The sequence below is a fragment of the Cheilinus undulatus genome, linkage group 13 (genome assembly GCF_018320785.1).
Source record: "Cheilinus undulatus linkage group 13, ASM1832078v1, whole genome shotgun sequence".
NCBI classification, from domain to species: Eukaryota; Metazoa; Chordata; class Actinopteri; order Labriformes; family Labridae; genus Cheilinus; species Cheilinus undulatus.
The window spans coordinates 9359302-9372480 of NC_054877.1; the positions used below are offsets into that span (position 1 = coordinate 9359302).

The 13179-nt window shown below is 38.4% G+C and overlaps 1 protein-coding gene across 1 annotated transcript; it reads left to right on the forward strand.

Annotated features, from left to right (window-relative positions):
* The first annotated feature begins 1048 nt into the window (after window positions 1–1048).
* Window positions 1049–12769, forward strand: LOC121520358 (ubiquitin carboxyl-terminal hydrolase 42-like). The gene is made up of 15 exons (XM_041803759.1): window positions 1049–1472; window positions 3090–3327; window positions 3943–4149; window positions 4266–4376; window positions 4500–4599; window positions 5034–5101; window positions 5215–5285; window positions 5397–5479; window positions 5598–5709; window positions 5836–5976; window positions 7189–7289; window positions 7416–8138; window positions 8450–8698; window positions 9779–10061; window positions 12563–12769. Exons 2-14 carry the CDS (start codon window positions 3099–3101, stop codon window positions 9936–9938), a joined length of 2355 nt encoding a protein of 784 aa, XP_041659693.1. The 5' UTR covers window positions 1049–1472; window positions 3090–3098; the 3' UTR covers window positions 9939–10061; window positions 12563–12769.
* The last annotated feature ends 410 nt before the right edge of the window (window positions 12770–13179 follow it).

Below are 13179 nucleotides of genomic sequence, written 5' to 3' on the forward strand. Positions count from 1 at the left end.
CTTTATTATCTCATAATTTCAACTTTTTATCTCATATATGTGTCTTTTTTATCTCATAATTATGACTTATCTCATAATTATATTTTTTATCTCATAATTATGACTTTATTATCTCATAATTTCAACTTTTTATCTCATATATGTGTCTTTTTTATCTCATAATTATGACTTATCTCATAATTATATTTTTTATCTCATAATTGACTTTCAATCTCATAACTCCTACTTTTTATCTCATAATTTCGATTTTTTAATCTCATAATTGACTTTTAATCTCATAACTCCTACTTTTTATCTCATAATTTCGACTTTTTTTTATCTCATATTTGACTTTTAATCTCATAACTCCTACTTTTTATCTCATAATTTCAACTTTTTAATCTCATAATTATGACTTTATATCTCATATTTCGACTTTTTATCTCATATTTCCGACTTTATATCTCATAATTTCGATTTTATTATCATATTTCAACTTTTTATCTCATATTTCCGACTTTATATCTCATAATTTCGATTTTATTATCATATAATTATTACTTTTTATCTCATAATTTCGACTTTTTATCTAATAATTTTGACTTTTTAATAATTTCGACTTTTTATCTAATAATTCAGACTTTTTAATAATTTTGACTTTTTATCTAATAATTTCGACTTTTTAATAATTTTGAGTTTTTATCTCATAATTTCGAGTTTTTTTCTCATAATTATGACTTTGGATTCTTCTTCTTCTTTTTTTTTTTTCCAATTCCTAACTTTCACATTTTTTATTTTTTAAGAAACTAGCACTTGGACAGGGAGGGTTTAAAACAGGGCTGAGGCTTACCAACTAACTAGCTAACTAATTAAATAACTAATTAACTAAGTAACTTACTAACTAGCTAACTAACTTACCAACAAAATAAATAACTAACTCACTCACTAACTGACTAACTAAATAACCAGCTAACTTACTAGCTAACTAACTAACTAAATAAATATATAATGAGTGCAGCTGTCGTATTTTTGGAGGCCTGTATCCCCGGGCTTGTTGTAGTAGCTAACACCGGGTCTCGGTCCTGTCGGAGAGCAGCGCAGTGAGCACACAGCCTCTCCTTTATATGCTAGCCAGACGCCCCGTTACTCGGGTCAGTGCATTTAAATCACATTATCTTTGAATCAGAAACACCAAGCTGCTATTCGGCGTGAACAATAAAGAGTCACGATGCTCTCTGCCATGTCAGTTAGCGTCCACCGGGCTGAGCTAGTTAGCGTTAGCATCTCTTTTGCGCACGGCACGAGCTCCGCCAAACGGAATGAAAGCCTCGTTCTAGAGCGTTCCATGGAGACCGTGACCTCACTAAGAAGTTCCAGACCTCAGTCTATAAAGTGGCATGTTATTAAGAGGATGTTCGCTCCACACTTCAATTCCCACAAGAGCAGACCAAGATTTTACTGTGAGCCTGAAAAGAGCAAACCAAGATTTTACTGTAAGTATTTTTAGACATTTTTTTCATTCAACACTGTGTGTTAAAGACTTTGTCTGTCAGCCAATGTGATTGAGTTTTGCTAGAGCAGGTGGGAGGGAACAGCTGTTGATGTAAACGTGTTTCCGACCAGACAGGACATTTCCTCTCAACTTTAACTGCTTCCCTCCAATTTCTTACTTTTACAATAGTTGATGATATTTTTGTTAAGGTTGCAGTTGTTTGTGGGTTCAAACTTACGCCTAACAGCGGGTTTTAAGTGACAACTGTCAGTCTGATTTTAACCTTTTAATGGAGAAGATTTATATCTTGGTATAAGTCGATATTACTTTGAGCTAAGTGTGTGTTGTTCTCGGATACAGATTGAAAGTGAGACTGCTTTATTAATGCTTGAAATGCAGGGTAACTCGGGATAAGATGTGCCATGTTAATAAATATACCATAATATACCATACCATATACCATATATTGTACTGTACTGTGGAAATCCTCCTTGCAGGACTAAGTTGGCCTGAGTCAGACTGCCCTGTTTGTTAATAGCCAGGATTTACAGCTGATGAAGGCAAATTTCTATAGCCAAAATATTGGTCGCAAGTATCAGCAGAGCAGATATTTTCATCCCATCCTGTTACAGATATTCCCCTCTTAGGATAATACCTGTAAGTACCGATATCAGAGTATTGTACTCAAGTAAAATTACAGTTACTCCTGTTAAATCCTAAGTAAAAGTGCTGATTTCCAAACATACTCACAAAGTAACAGTAAACAGAAAGTTACTAACTTAATTACAGCCATTTGAGGAAATGTAATTAGTTAAGCTATTTTTCACCTTTTTATTTCACAATAGTGACTATTGGTATATTATATATATATTGGTTATTGGATATAACCAGAGATGTAAAAGTATCAAACTATTGTAGTCATGTAAAAGTACAGTTACTTTGGTTAAAATGTGCTCAAGTAGAGGTGCAGATACCAGTCTGAAATTCTACTCAAGTAAAAACCTAAGTTTATTAAAGTTTACTGAAAGTACCCAATGTGCTCTACAGTGAAATATTACCTCTCCTTAACATGCTAGAACACCAACAGAATATGAATCTCCTACAGGTGGTTTATAATAAAGGTGTGACTTAACCTCAAATAAAATGCAGCCGCTGCTTTGGGATGAAATGTGGGATGATTTTCTCTGTCAGTTTGGTAAATTGACTTAACTTTATATTATGCAATATATATTATATTTATATTAGAGGTGTATGATACTATCACAATATTGCAATCTCGGCATTCCAGCAAAATTCTGATATCATACATCCCTGGTTAGCAGTGTTTATGTACTGTTTTGCTCTCTCAATTTGTTGTAGGTGGTATAATTTGTACTAATAAATCATGCATAATTTACTGTGTAAATTTGCTATGCAGAAAAGAAAAGTAAAGCAAACTTTACCACACTTATTTGAGCAGAGTTTCTCCAGGCCAACACACTTACAGGGCTTTATAATTACTCTCATTAAATATGTCTTCTTTAAAAAACATAAATGACAAACACACGCTCTATGATTTGATCCATGTTTTGTACATCCGTCTAACTCACTTATTTGTGTTATTCTGCCCCTCTTCCAGCTTTGAACAATGACCATAGTTAACAGGTCACCAGAGAAGTCTGACCACGAGTCAGCCGGGTGTCAGCGGTCTCCCTTGACCAGTGGAGACATGGAAATGGATGGTAGCTTGGCAGTGGGTCCCACCATACCCAGTGACTCTCCGGGGTTGAAGGCTCCAGGAAGCTCCCTGGGCCCGACACCCGGACCTGCTGTCTACAATAACACGCCCTCTTCTGTGGGACGGCCCGAGGAGCAAGGTAGGTGGAGCAAAGATTTATTACCTGTGTGTTTATTGAAAGCTGCAAGAAATCTGTTCATGGTGCTTATTTAGTCTGAGTCTTTAAAAATCTCGTTGCTCATGTGCATTTTTTTTCTGGCCGTTGAGAAACTGTTGTTGATTTAGATGTTTAGATTTTACAGGTAAGTTGAACATTTTAATCCAGGTATTTTATCAGCTTTCTATCAGAAGCTGCACTAATGAGGATGCAGTTTTCCATGCTATTTCTGTTTGGGAGAATAACACAGCTGGTTTTGTGGGTGTTTTGCTGCTTCCGCTCCATTTTCATTCACCCAGTTATATAATCAGGCCAGTTTGAAGAAAGTGCATGATCAATCACTGCAGCTGGTGACGGATCAGTGTTTTGACTTACAGCGCAGCAGCTTGATATTAGTGAAAACAAAGAGAGGGCAAATACTGAGCTGTTTTTCTCCCTCAGCTTCTTTCCTTTGTAGTTGACATTTGTGTAACTATTTACACAGATTTCACTGTAAAAACTGTAATAACTATCCCTCTACTATTTTCCAATACAAGCCTACTTGGCTATTAAGCGTAGACTATAGTTTTAGTAACGATGTTTGTTCTGTCTGTGCAGTGCTGAGCTGTGATGATGGCCTTGACCTGCCCCAGATGGTCCTCTTCCCTGCAGAGCGGCTCCACCTGAAGTGGACACAAGTTCACCCCATCGGCGCAGGCTTGCAAAATATGGGGAACACCTGCTTCCTAAACTCAGCCCTGCAGTGTCTCACTTACACTGCTCCACTTGCAAACTACCTGCTGACACAGGAGCACTCCAACACATGTAAGTTATTGGTTCATGGTGATGCCAGTCATGCAGTTGTTTTTATATCAGTCTTTGTCACTGTAACTCTGTTCTTGTCTTACTCCACATGTTTTGTTCATATTTATCTGCCACAGGTCACGAGCCAGGGTTCTGTATGATGTGCACCATGCAAAACCACATCACTGAAGTTTTTGCAAACTCTGGAGATGTTATAAAGCCCACTGGTGTGCTCAACAAACTCACAAGTAAGTGGATTTTAGGAAGAATTTATAGCCTGCTGCTAACTGGATCTTTTTTGTTGTTACTATTGCAAGACCATAAAATAAGTCTTTGTGAAGCTAACTGTTCTGCATTGTTTTCATAAACAGACATTGCAAGTCACTTCCGCCGTGGGCGCCAGGAGGATGCACACGAGTTCCTGCGGTACACAGTGGATGCTATGCAAAGGTCCTGCTTACCTGGAGACTAGTACGTTTCATTCATTTCCAAAAACACACAAAACATAAGCTAGTACACAATCAGACCTAAACTTTGAGCGGTTGGTCATATTTAGGGTCTTTTTAGTGGGATGTTTAAAATGGATTTAAGCCCTAAAATGTCCTTCATATGCACTCTGTATCCTGTTGATCTTATATAAATTCTGCAAAGTCTGTTTAGTCCTGATGAAGGGGTTTATGAAAATATAATAACCTAGTTAGTTACTTATTCTTATAAGTAAATGACCTTTCAACTCCTTTTTGTCTCACTCTAGCTCTTTGAGCTGTGATTTTGATACTGTAAAGGCACAGCATTTTTATTCTCTGTTCTAGTATAGTTAGAAAAACATCATCTTTGCTTGTTGGGTGCCAGGCTATTATCATTAACTGGTTGTTTTTTCATCCTTCTACTTCTCTTTGTGACAGTTTGGACAGGCAAACGCAGGCAACCACTTTCATCCATCAGGTATTTGGCGGGCAACTGAGGTCTAGAGGTAAATTATTAGTGCAAATGTTTTTTTCACTGCACAATATCATGCCATTGTTGTTGATTTCTCATACATTTTCTCTGGACTACCAAATAAACACTGTCTTTCCTCTTTTTCAGTTGAATGTTTAAACTGCAAAGCAGTCTCGGACACATTTGACCCTTTTCTGGACATACCTCTGGACATTATGGTAATTACTCATACCATTATTCATATTTCTGATATTTTGCTGCCAGTGTGTTTCAAACTAATTCACTTCAAAATGTTGCAACAATACTGAAAACATTTTCTGTCTATGCAGACGGCTCGCAGTGTCTCCCAGGCTCTGGAACAGTTCGTCACACCAGAACAGCTGGGTGGAGATGACTCCTACAAATGCGCCAAGTATGTTTCACGTCAAATACAAACACTTTCTTTTCCCTCATTGACTTAATGACTTTTGTTTGCTTATTATAATGTCTGTTTTCTCAGTCACTAACTGAAATTTCCTTTCCTGCAAAAGGTGCACAAAAATGGTCACAGCCTCAAAGAGACTTACCATCCATCGCAGCTCCAACGTGCTCACACTCTGTCTCAATCGCTTTGCAAACTTCAATGGAGGCAAAATCACAAAGGTATTTCACATAGAACCATGCAGAACCATGACTAAGTTATAGAGGATCACTTTTTATGGAGTTTTAATACAGTAACGCCCAGATAAACTTGCTAACAACCTGCTGTTTTTTTATTTTGGTCATCAGGGTGTGAAATATCCCGAGTACTTGGACCTGCGGCCCTTCATGTCTCAGTCTCAGGGGGAGCCTCTGCTCTACGAGCTGTATGCTGTGCTGGTCCACTCTGGATTCAGCTGTGATTCTGGACACTACTATTGCTATATTAAGGTACTGGCACTGCTACCATTCACTGTTCTAATCCATCATGACACTCCAGCTGCTGAGTACACATGCAAACATTTGTCAACACCTCACAGAGACGGTCACATGTAGAGCTCCTTTGAGAACTTTGCTTTACAAAGTCTGAAATCAGTACAAACAAAAGGAAAAATAGATTTAAACACAGAGGTTTTGTAGTATTTTGTTCTATATTAAAGCATGTTTACAAAGCAGGGCACACGTAGGGTTATGAGAGTATTTAAAGAGGGTTTCATTTTGTATTTCTAAATTTAGGCCATAAAAGTATTAAATGTACTTTTACAAAGCGTATATTTTATTGATAAAGATCTTAATTTAACCCTGTGCAAGACCACGGAAAAAATCTGTAAGAGTAACTGAACCCCAGAGTTTCAGCTGAGCTGCATCTACCTTGGAGCTTAAAAAATATCGTTATAATATCATAACTAGAGAATGGGAGGGAGAGATAAGACACACCCACTTGCATCAGCCACATCATATAGCCTGTGTGACTTTTGCTCATTTTCAAAAGTCAAAACCATCGAGGGTGAGCTTACAAGCTACCCAAGTGTGAAATGATGATATATGATCCCGTTTGTATACTATCAGGTTGGTCAATAAAGATCTTGGCTAACAGCTACACAACCCACAATCCTAGAGTCTAACAGCGATGGAGCCAGCTATTACCCACAAATATTTCAGCTATCAAGCTGCTACCATCAAAGTCAGCTGAAGGGAAAGAGTGGGTTGAGACTGTTGAGCTCTGTCATGATGAAAGCTGTCAACGGATGCATCACCTGCCACCAGATCAGAAAGATTCAGTTGCAGTAGCCATGATTAAATCTGCAGAGGGTATTCCCTGAGCATAATTCTAGCACAAAAAGTAGAATTTAAATAGTTTGTACTTAAATGTTGACATTTGGATCGTAACTGATTAACAGTACAACTAAATACCCATTTACATAGGTTTTCATTAAAAAAAAAAAAAAGAGGTCTGAGGGTTCAATTACTCTTGAAGTTTCGTATAAAGTGGTCTAGACAAAGGGTACTCTGCATATGAAAAGCTGTCTTTTCTCTGTAAAATTTAAAAAGTTAAGAAAACTTTTGAAGGAATAAAAATGATAAAATGATTATTAAGATTTAGATGATCAACAGTGAGAATTGTGGTTATTGATTATGTAAAAAAATCTGTTGTGTTTCCAGGCCAGCAACGATCAGTGGTATAGGATGAACGACTCGACTGTGTCTGTCAGGGACATCAAGTTTGTTCTCAACAAGCAGGCCTATGTCCTTTTCTACGTCAAGTAAGTAGAAAATTGTTGCATAGTAAAAGAATACATTTTTTAATCATTAAAATGTCTCAATTTTGGGAAAGTGTCTTACAAACTTGGTCACTCCAATTATCATATTCCTTTATTTTGTGTCATTAGATCCACTGATGTAAAGAAAAATGGGGACTACGGCCTGAGTTCTTCCTCCTCATCTGTCTCCCACTCGATCAGTAGACCCACAGTGATACCTGATCAAGACAAAGTCCGGAAGATTTCATTCGTCTTCGGGCTAGGCAAACAGAACGGCCCATCCTTGTCATCCTCTGACAGCCAGCCATCCTCTGCCAACAGCAGTAATGGGGAGCATCATACTGGAGGGAATGGAGCCTCATTTTTGGTGCCATATGGCCTCGAGTCTTCAGAGGAATCGGACCAGGAGAACTATGGCTCCCAGGAATATGGCCTAGAGTCGTCAGAGGAATCAGACCAGGGGTACTGTAGCTCCCTGGAATATGGCCTCGAGTCTTCAGAGGAGTCGGACCAGGAGAACTGGGGCTCCCTGGAAAATGGCCTAGAGTCTTCAGAGGAGTCGGACCAGGAGAACTGGGGCTCCCTGGAAAATGGCCTAGAGTCTTCAGAGGAGTCGGACCAGGAGAACTGGGGCTCCCTGGAAAATGGCTGTTCTAATAATTGTCCTACAGGCACAAACGGAGAGTCAGGAGTTCACCATAATGGGACTGGATTGAATGGAGCCACTGATGGTGTCACCAAATCTGGTCAAAGTGAGCACCAGTACGGAGACCACAAAGTGAATGAACACCATGGGCTCCATGTGACTCCCGCTGCAGCTAATGGGCTTGACAGTGACCACAGTCACTTCAGGTAAGAAAAGCACTCTAACACTGAACTAGGAATGGGTATCTTTTAACCGGTTATCATACAATTCAGTAGGTTTCAATACGATGGGCTAGGATACACTTTTATCTTTCTTAGACTTAACTGCTGAACTCATTCAGCTGCCTTGAGAGTTGCATCAATTAAAAAACACTAAAATTGCCCCTTTTTGAAGTAGTAACTACTAATCAATGATTGTTTTAAAATCAAATTGAATTAACATGATCAACTTCTAAAATGAAGCATATTCCACCTAAAAGAGTGACTAAAAGCATTGTTTGTCTGCTTTCTTCTTCCAGTAAAGAGGCGCATAACTCTGCCTCTCAGGCTAGTTCTTCTCAGAACAGCCACAGCGCAAAATCCAACGTCTCTCCCCCTAAAGCTCATTTCTCCTCGTTTGAATCCGCTCAAAACAAGGCGGATCGTACTCGCAAGAGGAGCCGGAGCAAGGAAAGGGAAGGCAGCCCTGAGGCGCATCGCTCTAAAAACCCCAAAAAGAGCGAGGAAAAGAAGAAATCAAAAGATAAAGACAGACACCGTGAGAGAGAGTAAGTGATAGTATCTCTGCCTTCATGCTACACAAAGTTTCTTTTTCACATTTTGTCTTGGGAAAGTAATAATAGCTAATGAGTGGATGTTAGAGAGTTTTGTCAACATTCCTTTGGACTGAACAATTGGTCATTAACTTAAAAAAGCTGAGTTTCTTTCAAGAATCAAATGTCATGTCATGATGCAATATTAGAAACAAAAACCCGCCTCCAAATTACGCTCTTCAAATCTAGATTTGTAACATAGAAAACTGAATAATTGGGGGTTTTGACTATGAAATGATAAACCAACATTATCGTAAGCTCTGACCCAGTAATGTCTTTTTACTGCATTTTTTATTTTCATAGACCTTTTCAACTTTTTAGAAACACATGAAAAAACCTTTTTGGCATTTTTGCATTGTGTTGGAAAGGTCTACGAATTAACACTTTTGATTTGAGATGCGCAATATTATCGGTGTGATATCAGCATCGACATGTCTTGAAACTGGATTTTAATCTTGACTTTTGAGGCGGATGTGGCTAATAAAAAAGTGTAATCAGATATTTTTAGTCCACAAATTAGATGTATAAATTTGCTTTGATTTGAGTTTTTGCAGTGTAGCACCTAAAAATCCAACAGAAATGCAAAGACTTGAGTCAAAGACTTAATTGATGAGTTGTACTTGAAAGCATATGCTTAAAAAGTTTAATAAGAGCTAACAGTTTTAGATGACATCCAATTACTTATGTCCAGTATTGCATCACATTATGGTCTAAATCTTCTGGTCTTTGTTCTCTCCACACTGGTTTTCTGTATGTTAACAATTTCTACTTAACATGTGTGATAAATACAACAGAAGAGAGAAGGAGACAGCCCTGTTGCTACATATTTTTCAAATCTGAACCCTGTAACTGTTTGCCTGGGGCTCAACAAAACAGTTAAAAAAAATTAAAGGTTATAAGGGATGTTTGAGACAGATCGCTAACAAAGTTATCACTTCTTGTTCGTGCTGGGTGTCTTCAGTGACTGCGATGCCTGAAATCAGTCTCTTTAGTCTTGGATTGATTGTTGACTTTGTGTCGTCTGTGTCCTTTCAGAAGCTCCGGTGATTCTGACAGAGCCGCAGAAACAAAAAAGAAAAAGAGGCGGCAGTGGGACAGCGAGGTGGAGCACCACAGCCCTCTCAGTCACAAGAACAGGAGCAGCGAGGAGAGGGAGAGCCGTAAAAGAAAATATGATGATATCAAGAACTCTTAACATGACAATTATCCACCTGAAAAACGCCGACACATTGACCGCGCAGGCAACAGTGGTTATCATCATCTCCCCTTCAACTACGCCTCTCCCACAAATGTCACCTCCATCTCAGCGGGTTCACAGGTACGACAGCTGATTCATACTGAGAATCACTCTTTAAAATAATCACTCGGTATATTTACACACACTTAACAAAAGTTGCATTATTGTGTTAGTCCGACTGAGCAAATAATTTTGTTTTAGCCTCTTTAGCTTTCATATTAAAAAACCCTGATGGGTGAAGTTTAAAAGTTGAGCAGTGTCAAAGATGATGGTTGACAAAGCGAGTGACATAGAGGCCGAACAAAGCTTTATTTTAGATGACAAGAGTGACAGCATAAATTACTAGTGTCTAGAGACCCACTGGTCAAGGCACGGTGGATAAGGACGATGTTTGGAGAGGAGATTGTTTATGGTTTTAAAATTGTTAACTAGCTCAATAATTAACAACTAAATGCAGGTCAGAAGTTGGTTATTTCATGTCTCTGTCTGCTACTGAAGCTGAGAAGTAAAGATTAAAGCTAATGTTGGAATTCTGTGCAGTTTTTAAGTAAATCCTCAGGTTTTTGGAGGTTGTTTTCCAAAATGTCTTATGTTTAAGAGGGTATTTTAAGGCAACTTTAGGCGTTTTTGCAATGTTTGACACATCATAAACATGAATTTCCTAAGATCTGCTCCATCCACGAACAGCACATCTCTGTCGAGCCAGACTTTGATGCTGTGGTTGGACAGCTTTAAGCGAAGTGTAGCAGGAGTCATGACGTTGTCTGCATTCAGATGTTTAGCTGCCATAAGCTAGCATTTGTATTAAAAATAAAACAGAGTTTGTATGAAATGTACAAAGCTGTAAAGTTTGTCCAGGTTTTCATGAAGGCCCATAGTGACTAGCTGAAAGAGGATGTGTTGTCACCTACATGAGGAGGAGCAGACATGCTCCACTGAAAAACTCAGGTCTCCTGCTTTGTATATATGCTGGGACAAGAACAGTTGTTCAGTGCATTGCCTAATAGTGATGAGCGGATCGATACTGAAGTATCGATCCCTCCGATACCAGAGTCTTACGTTTTAGAATCGATTCTCATACAAAAATATCGATATTTTAATAAATGTGGACAAATGTGTAGTTTGCCATTAACAGGAATACAGTGGAGAGTAAAAACACTATCGCGATCTTGTTGTAATGATTCCCAGTTAGTGGGAACTACTTCTTCTTCCGCCTGTCAGTCACATGCGTAATAGGGCTCTATAAGAGCGTCACTGGTCACAACGTACTGCTCGCTAAAACGCAGTCATGTGGGGACATATTTCAGCTCCATAAACAGCAACGACGCGGCACGTGATGTCTGTGAGAAGACAGTTAAGTATTAAGATAGTTAAACATCTGAGAATCAACCATAAACAGGATATGATGAGGCGATCCAGAGAGCAGGAGAGGAGAGAGACAGGTGCTGCTAGGGCGAGACAGACGTCACTCTCGGAGTCCCGGTGCTGCAGGCAGAAACTATCCAGGTACAGAAAGAGCAGAAAGAATAAGGAGCTGTTGGAGATGTGTAGTGATATATGTCTGTCTACTAGACTTAGGTTTTATTTTAATGATCAAACAACGGGAGTCCCCTGCATTCTTTAAGCTATGGAATCCTATTCTATACAAATGTTCATTAATATAAATATGGTTATTAAATTAGTAATGAAATAAATAAATGCCACAATAAACAACTGCATGAGCTCAGCTTTGAGTAAAAATCTATGTCCCTGAGATCAGCTCACATCTATTCAGTAGGCCTAGATTTAGTCAGGTAAGGCTACCTGTAAAGTAAAACCTTTGAAGTGGATTACATAGGCTAGGTGTTATTAAAATATACATTATACTTGCAATAAAACAACCATTGAGGGCTAAAAAAGCTAAGATAAAACTGAAAAACATTTTATAAATAAGATAGATAATAACATTGTTTCTATAAAATATTTTTCTTGTATTATTTTCAGTCTCATTTGTTTTGACTGATGGTTAATTGAATATTTTGAAATGTAGTAGTGACGAACTTATGCCATTATTGTGACATTTATTTTATTGTCATTAAATTATGTATTTTAATAGCAATTTCAATGAGTAACATAGCTTTTTATATGAAATGGCAAGTGTATGAAAACTGTTCATTCTTTAGTTTTAGTGTAGGCTGTTTTGAGAGTCTACACACACAGCTGACCCTAAAAAGATTAAGAATTCACGGCAAGTATCGGTATCGGATCAGTATCGGCGATACCAGCCTGAATTTTACTTGGTATCGGATCGGAAAGGAAATCAGTGGTATCGCACATCACTATTGCCTAATCAAGCTCTAACCATCGTCCAACATGACTGTCATGTAAACATTTGGAATAGATGGTGATACTGCATCCAGGGGTGTGAAAAGATACTGCTTTGTTTACCATCATGGTGATGATGCTGAGTAATGAGCACACAAAGTAATGGCCTGTCATAGCATCGGCACCGCTATGATCTGCTCTAAATTCCAACTGTTAAACATGCATTGGTAATAATTCTGTGGAGCTGGTTGATTCAAAGTGTTGGTGGTGTTTTGCAGGAAATGGCTACAGCCCAACCAACGGGGACTCCCACCCGCTTCTCTGGTGGATCCAAGCTCTGTACAAGCAGACTGCACTGGCAACAATGGTAAATATCAGCTGTTTGTAGACCCGTGACCACCATCCCATCAACACCGGAGGAATGTCATCAACAACCTTTTGAGCTGGTGTTCCTTAAATGGGACCCAAAAAAAGAAAAATTGTAAATAAAGTGTTTTAAATGTTCTAATTATTTTTTTTAAAGGCATTGATTTTTTTAATACTCCTAAAATGGTTAAAAACTGTCACCTTGAACATTTCTGATGAAAAATATTAATATATACTTGTATGAACACAAACAAAGCCTGGAGCTTAAACATGTCAGCTGCTGCTCAGAGGAACTCAGGACTTGAAAACTTGTTTGACATCCATCATGGGTATCCACCTGCTTTGAATCTGAATGAAACAAAGGGAAATGTGATCAGAAAATGGCAAGTTTAAGATGTCACCATATGTACACCATGTTTAGAGGTTTTCTTTGTTCCGCCTGGGAGCAGACAAACAAACGGAGGCAGAGATTTGTAAATGAATAATGGGGACAGGACTCTGCTGACTGATCCCTCCAGGCTCAACCCTG

Bases quoted from the DNA above. Each gene is read 5' to 3' on its own strand.
- LOC121520358 (XM_041803759.1), top strand. From the start codon at position 3,099: ATGACCATAGTTAACAGGTCACCAGAGAAGTCTGACCACGAGTCAGCC. The intron at 5,102-5,214 runs GTAAATTATTAG...CCTCTTTTTCAG, and splicing joins CGGGCAACTGAGGTCTAGAG to TTGAATGTTTAAACTGCAAA. The intron at 8,699-9,778 runs GTAAGTGATAGT...GTGTCCTTTCAG, and splicing joins GACAGACACCGTGAGAGAGA to AAGCTCCGGTGATTCTGACA.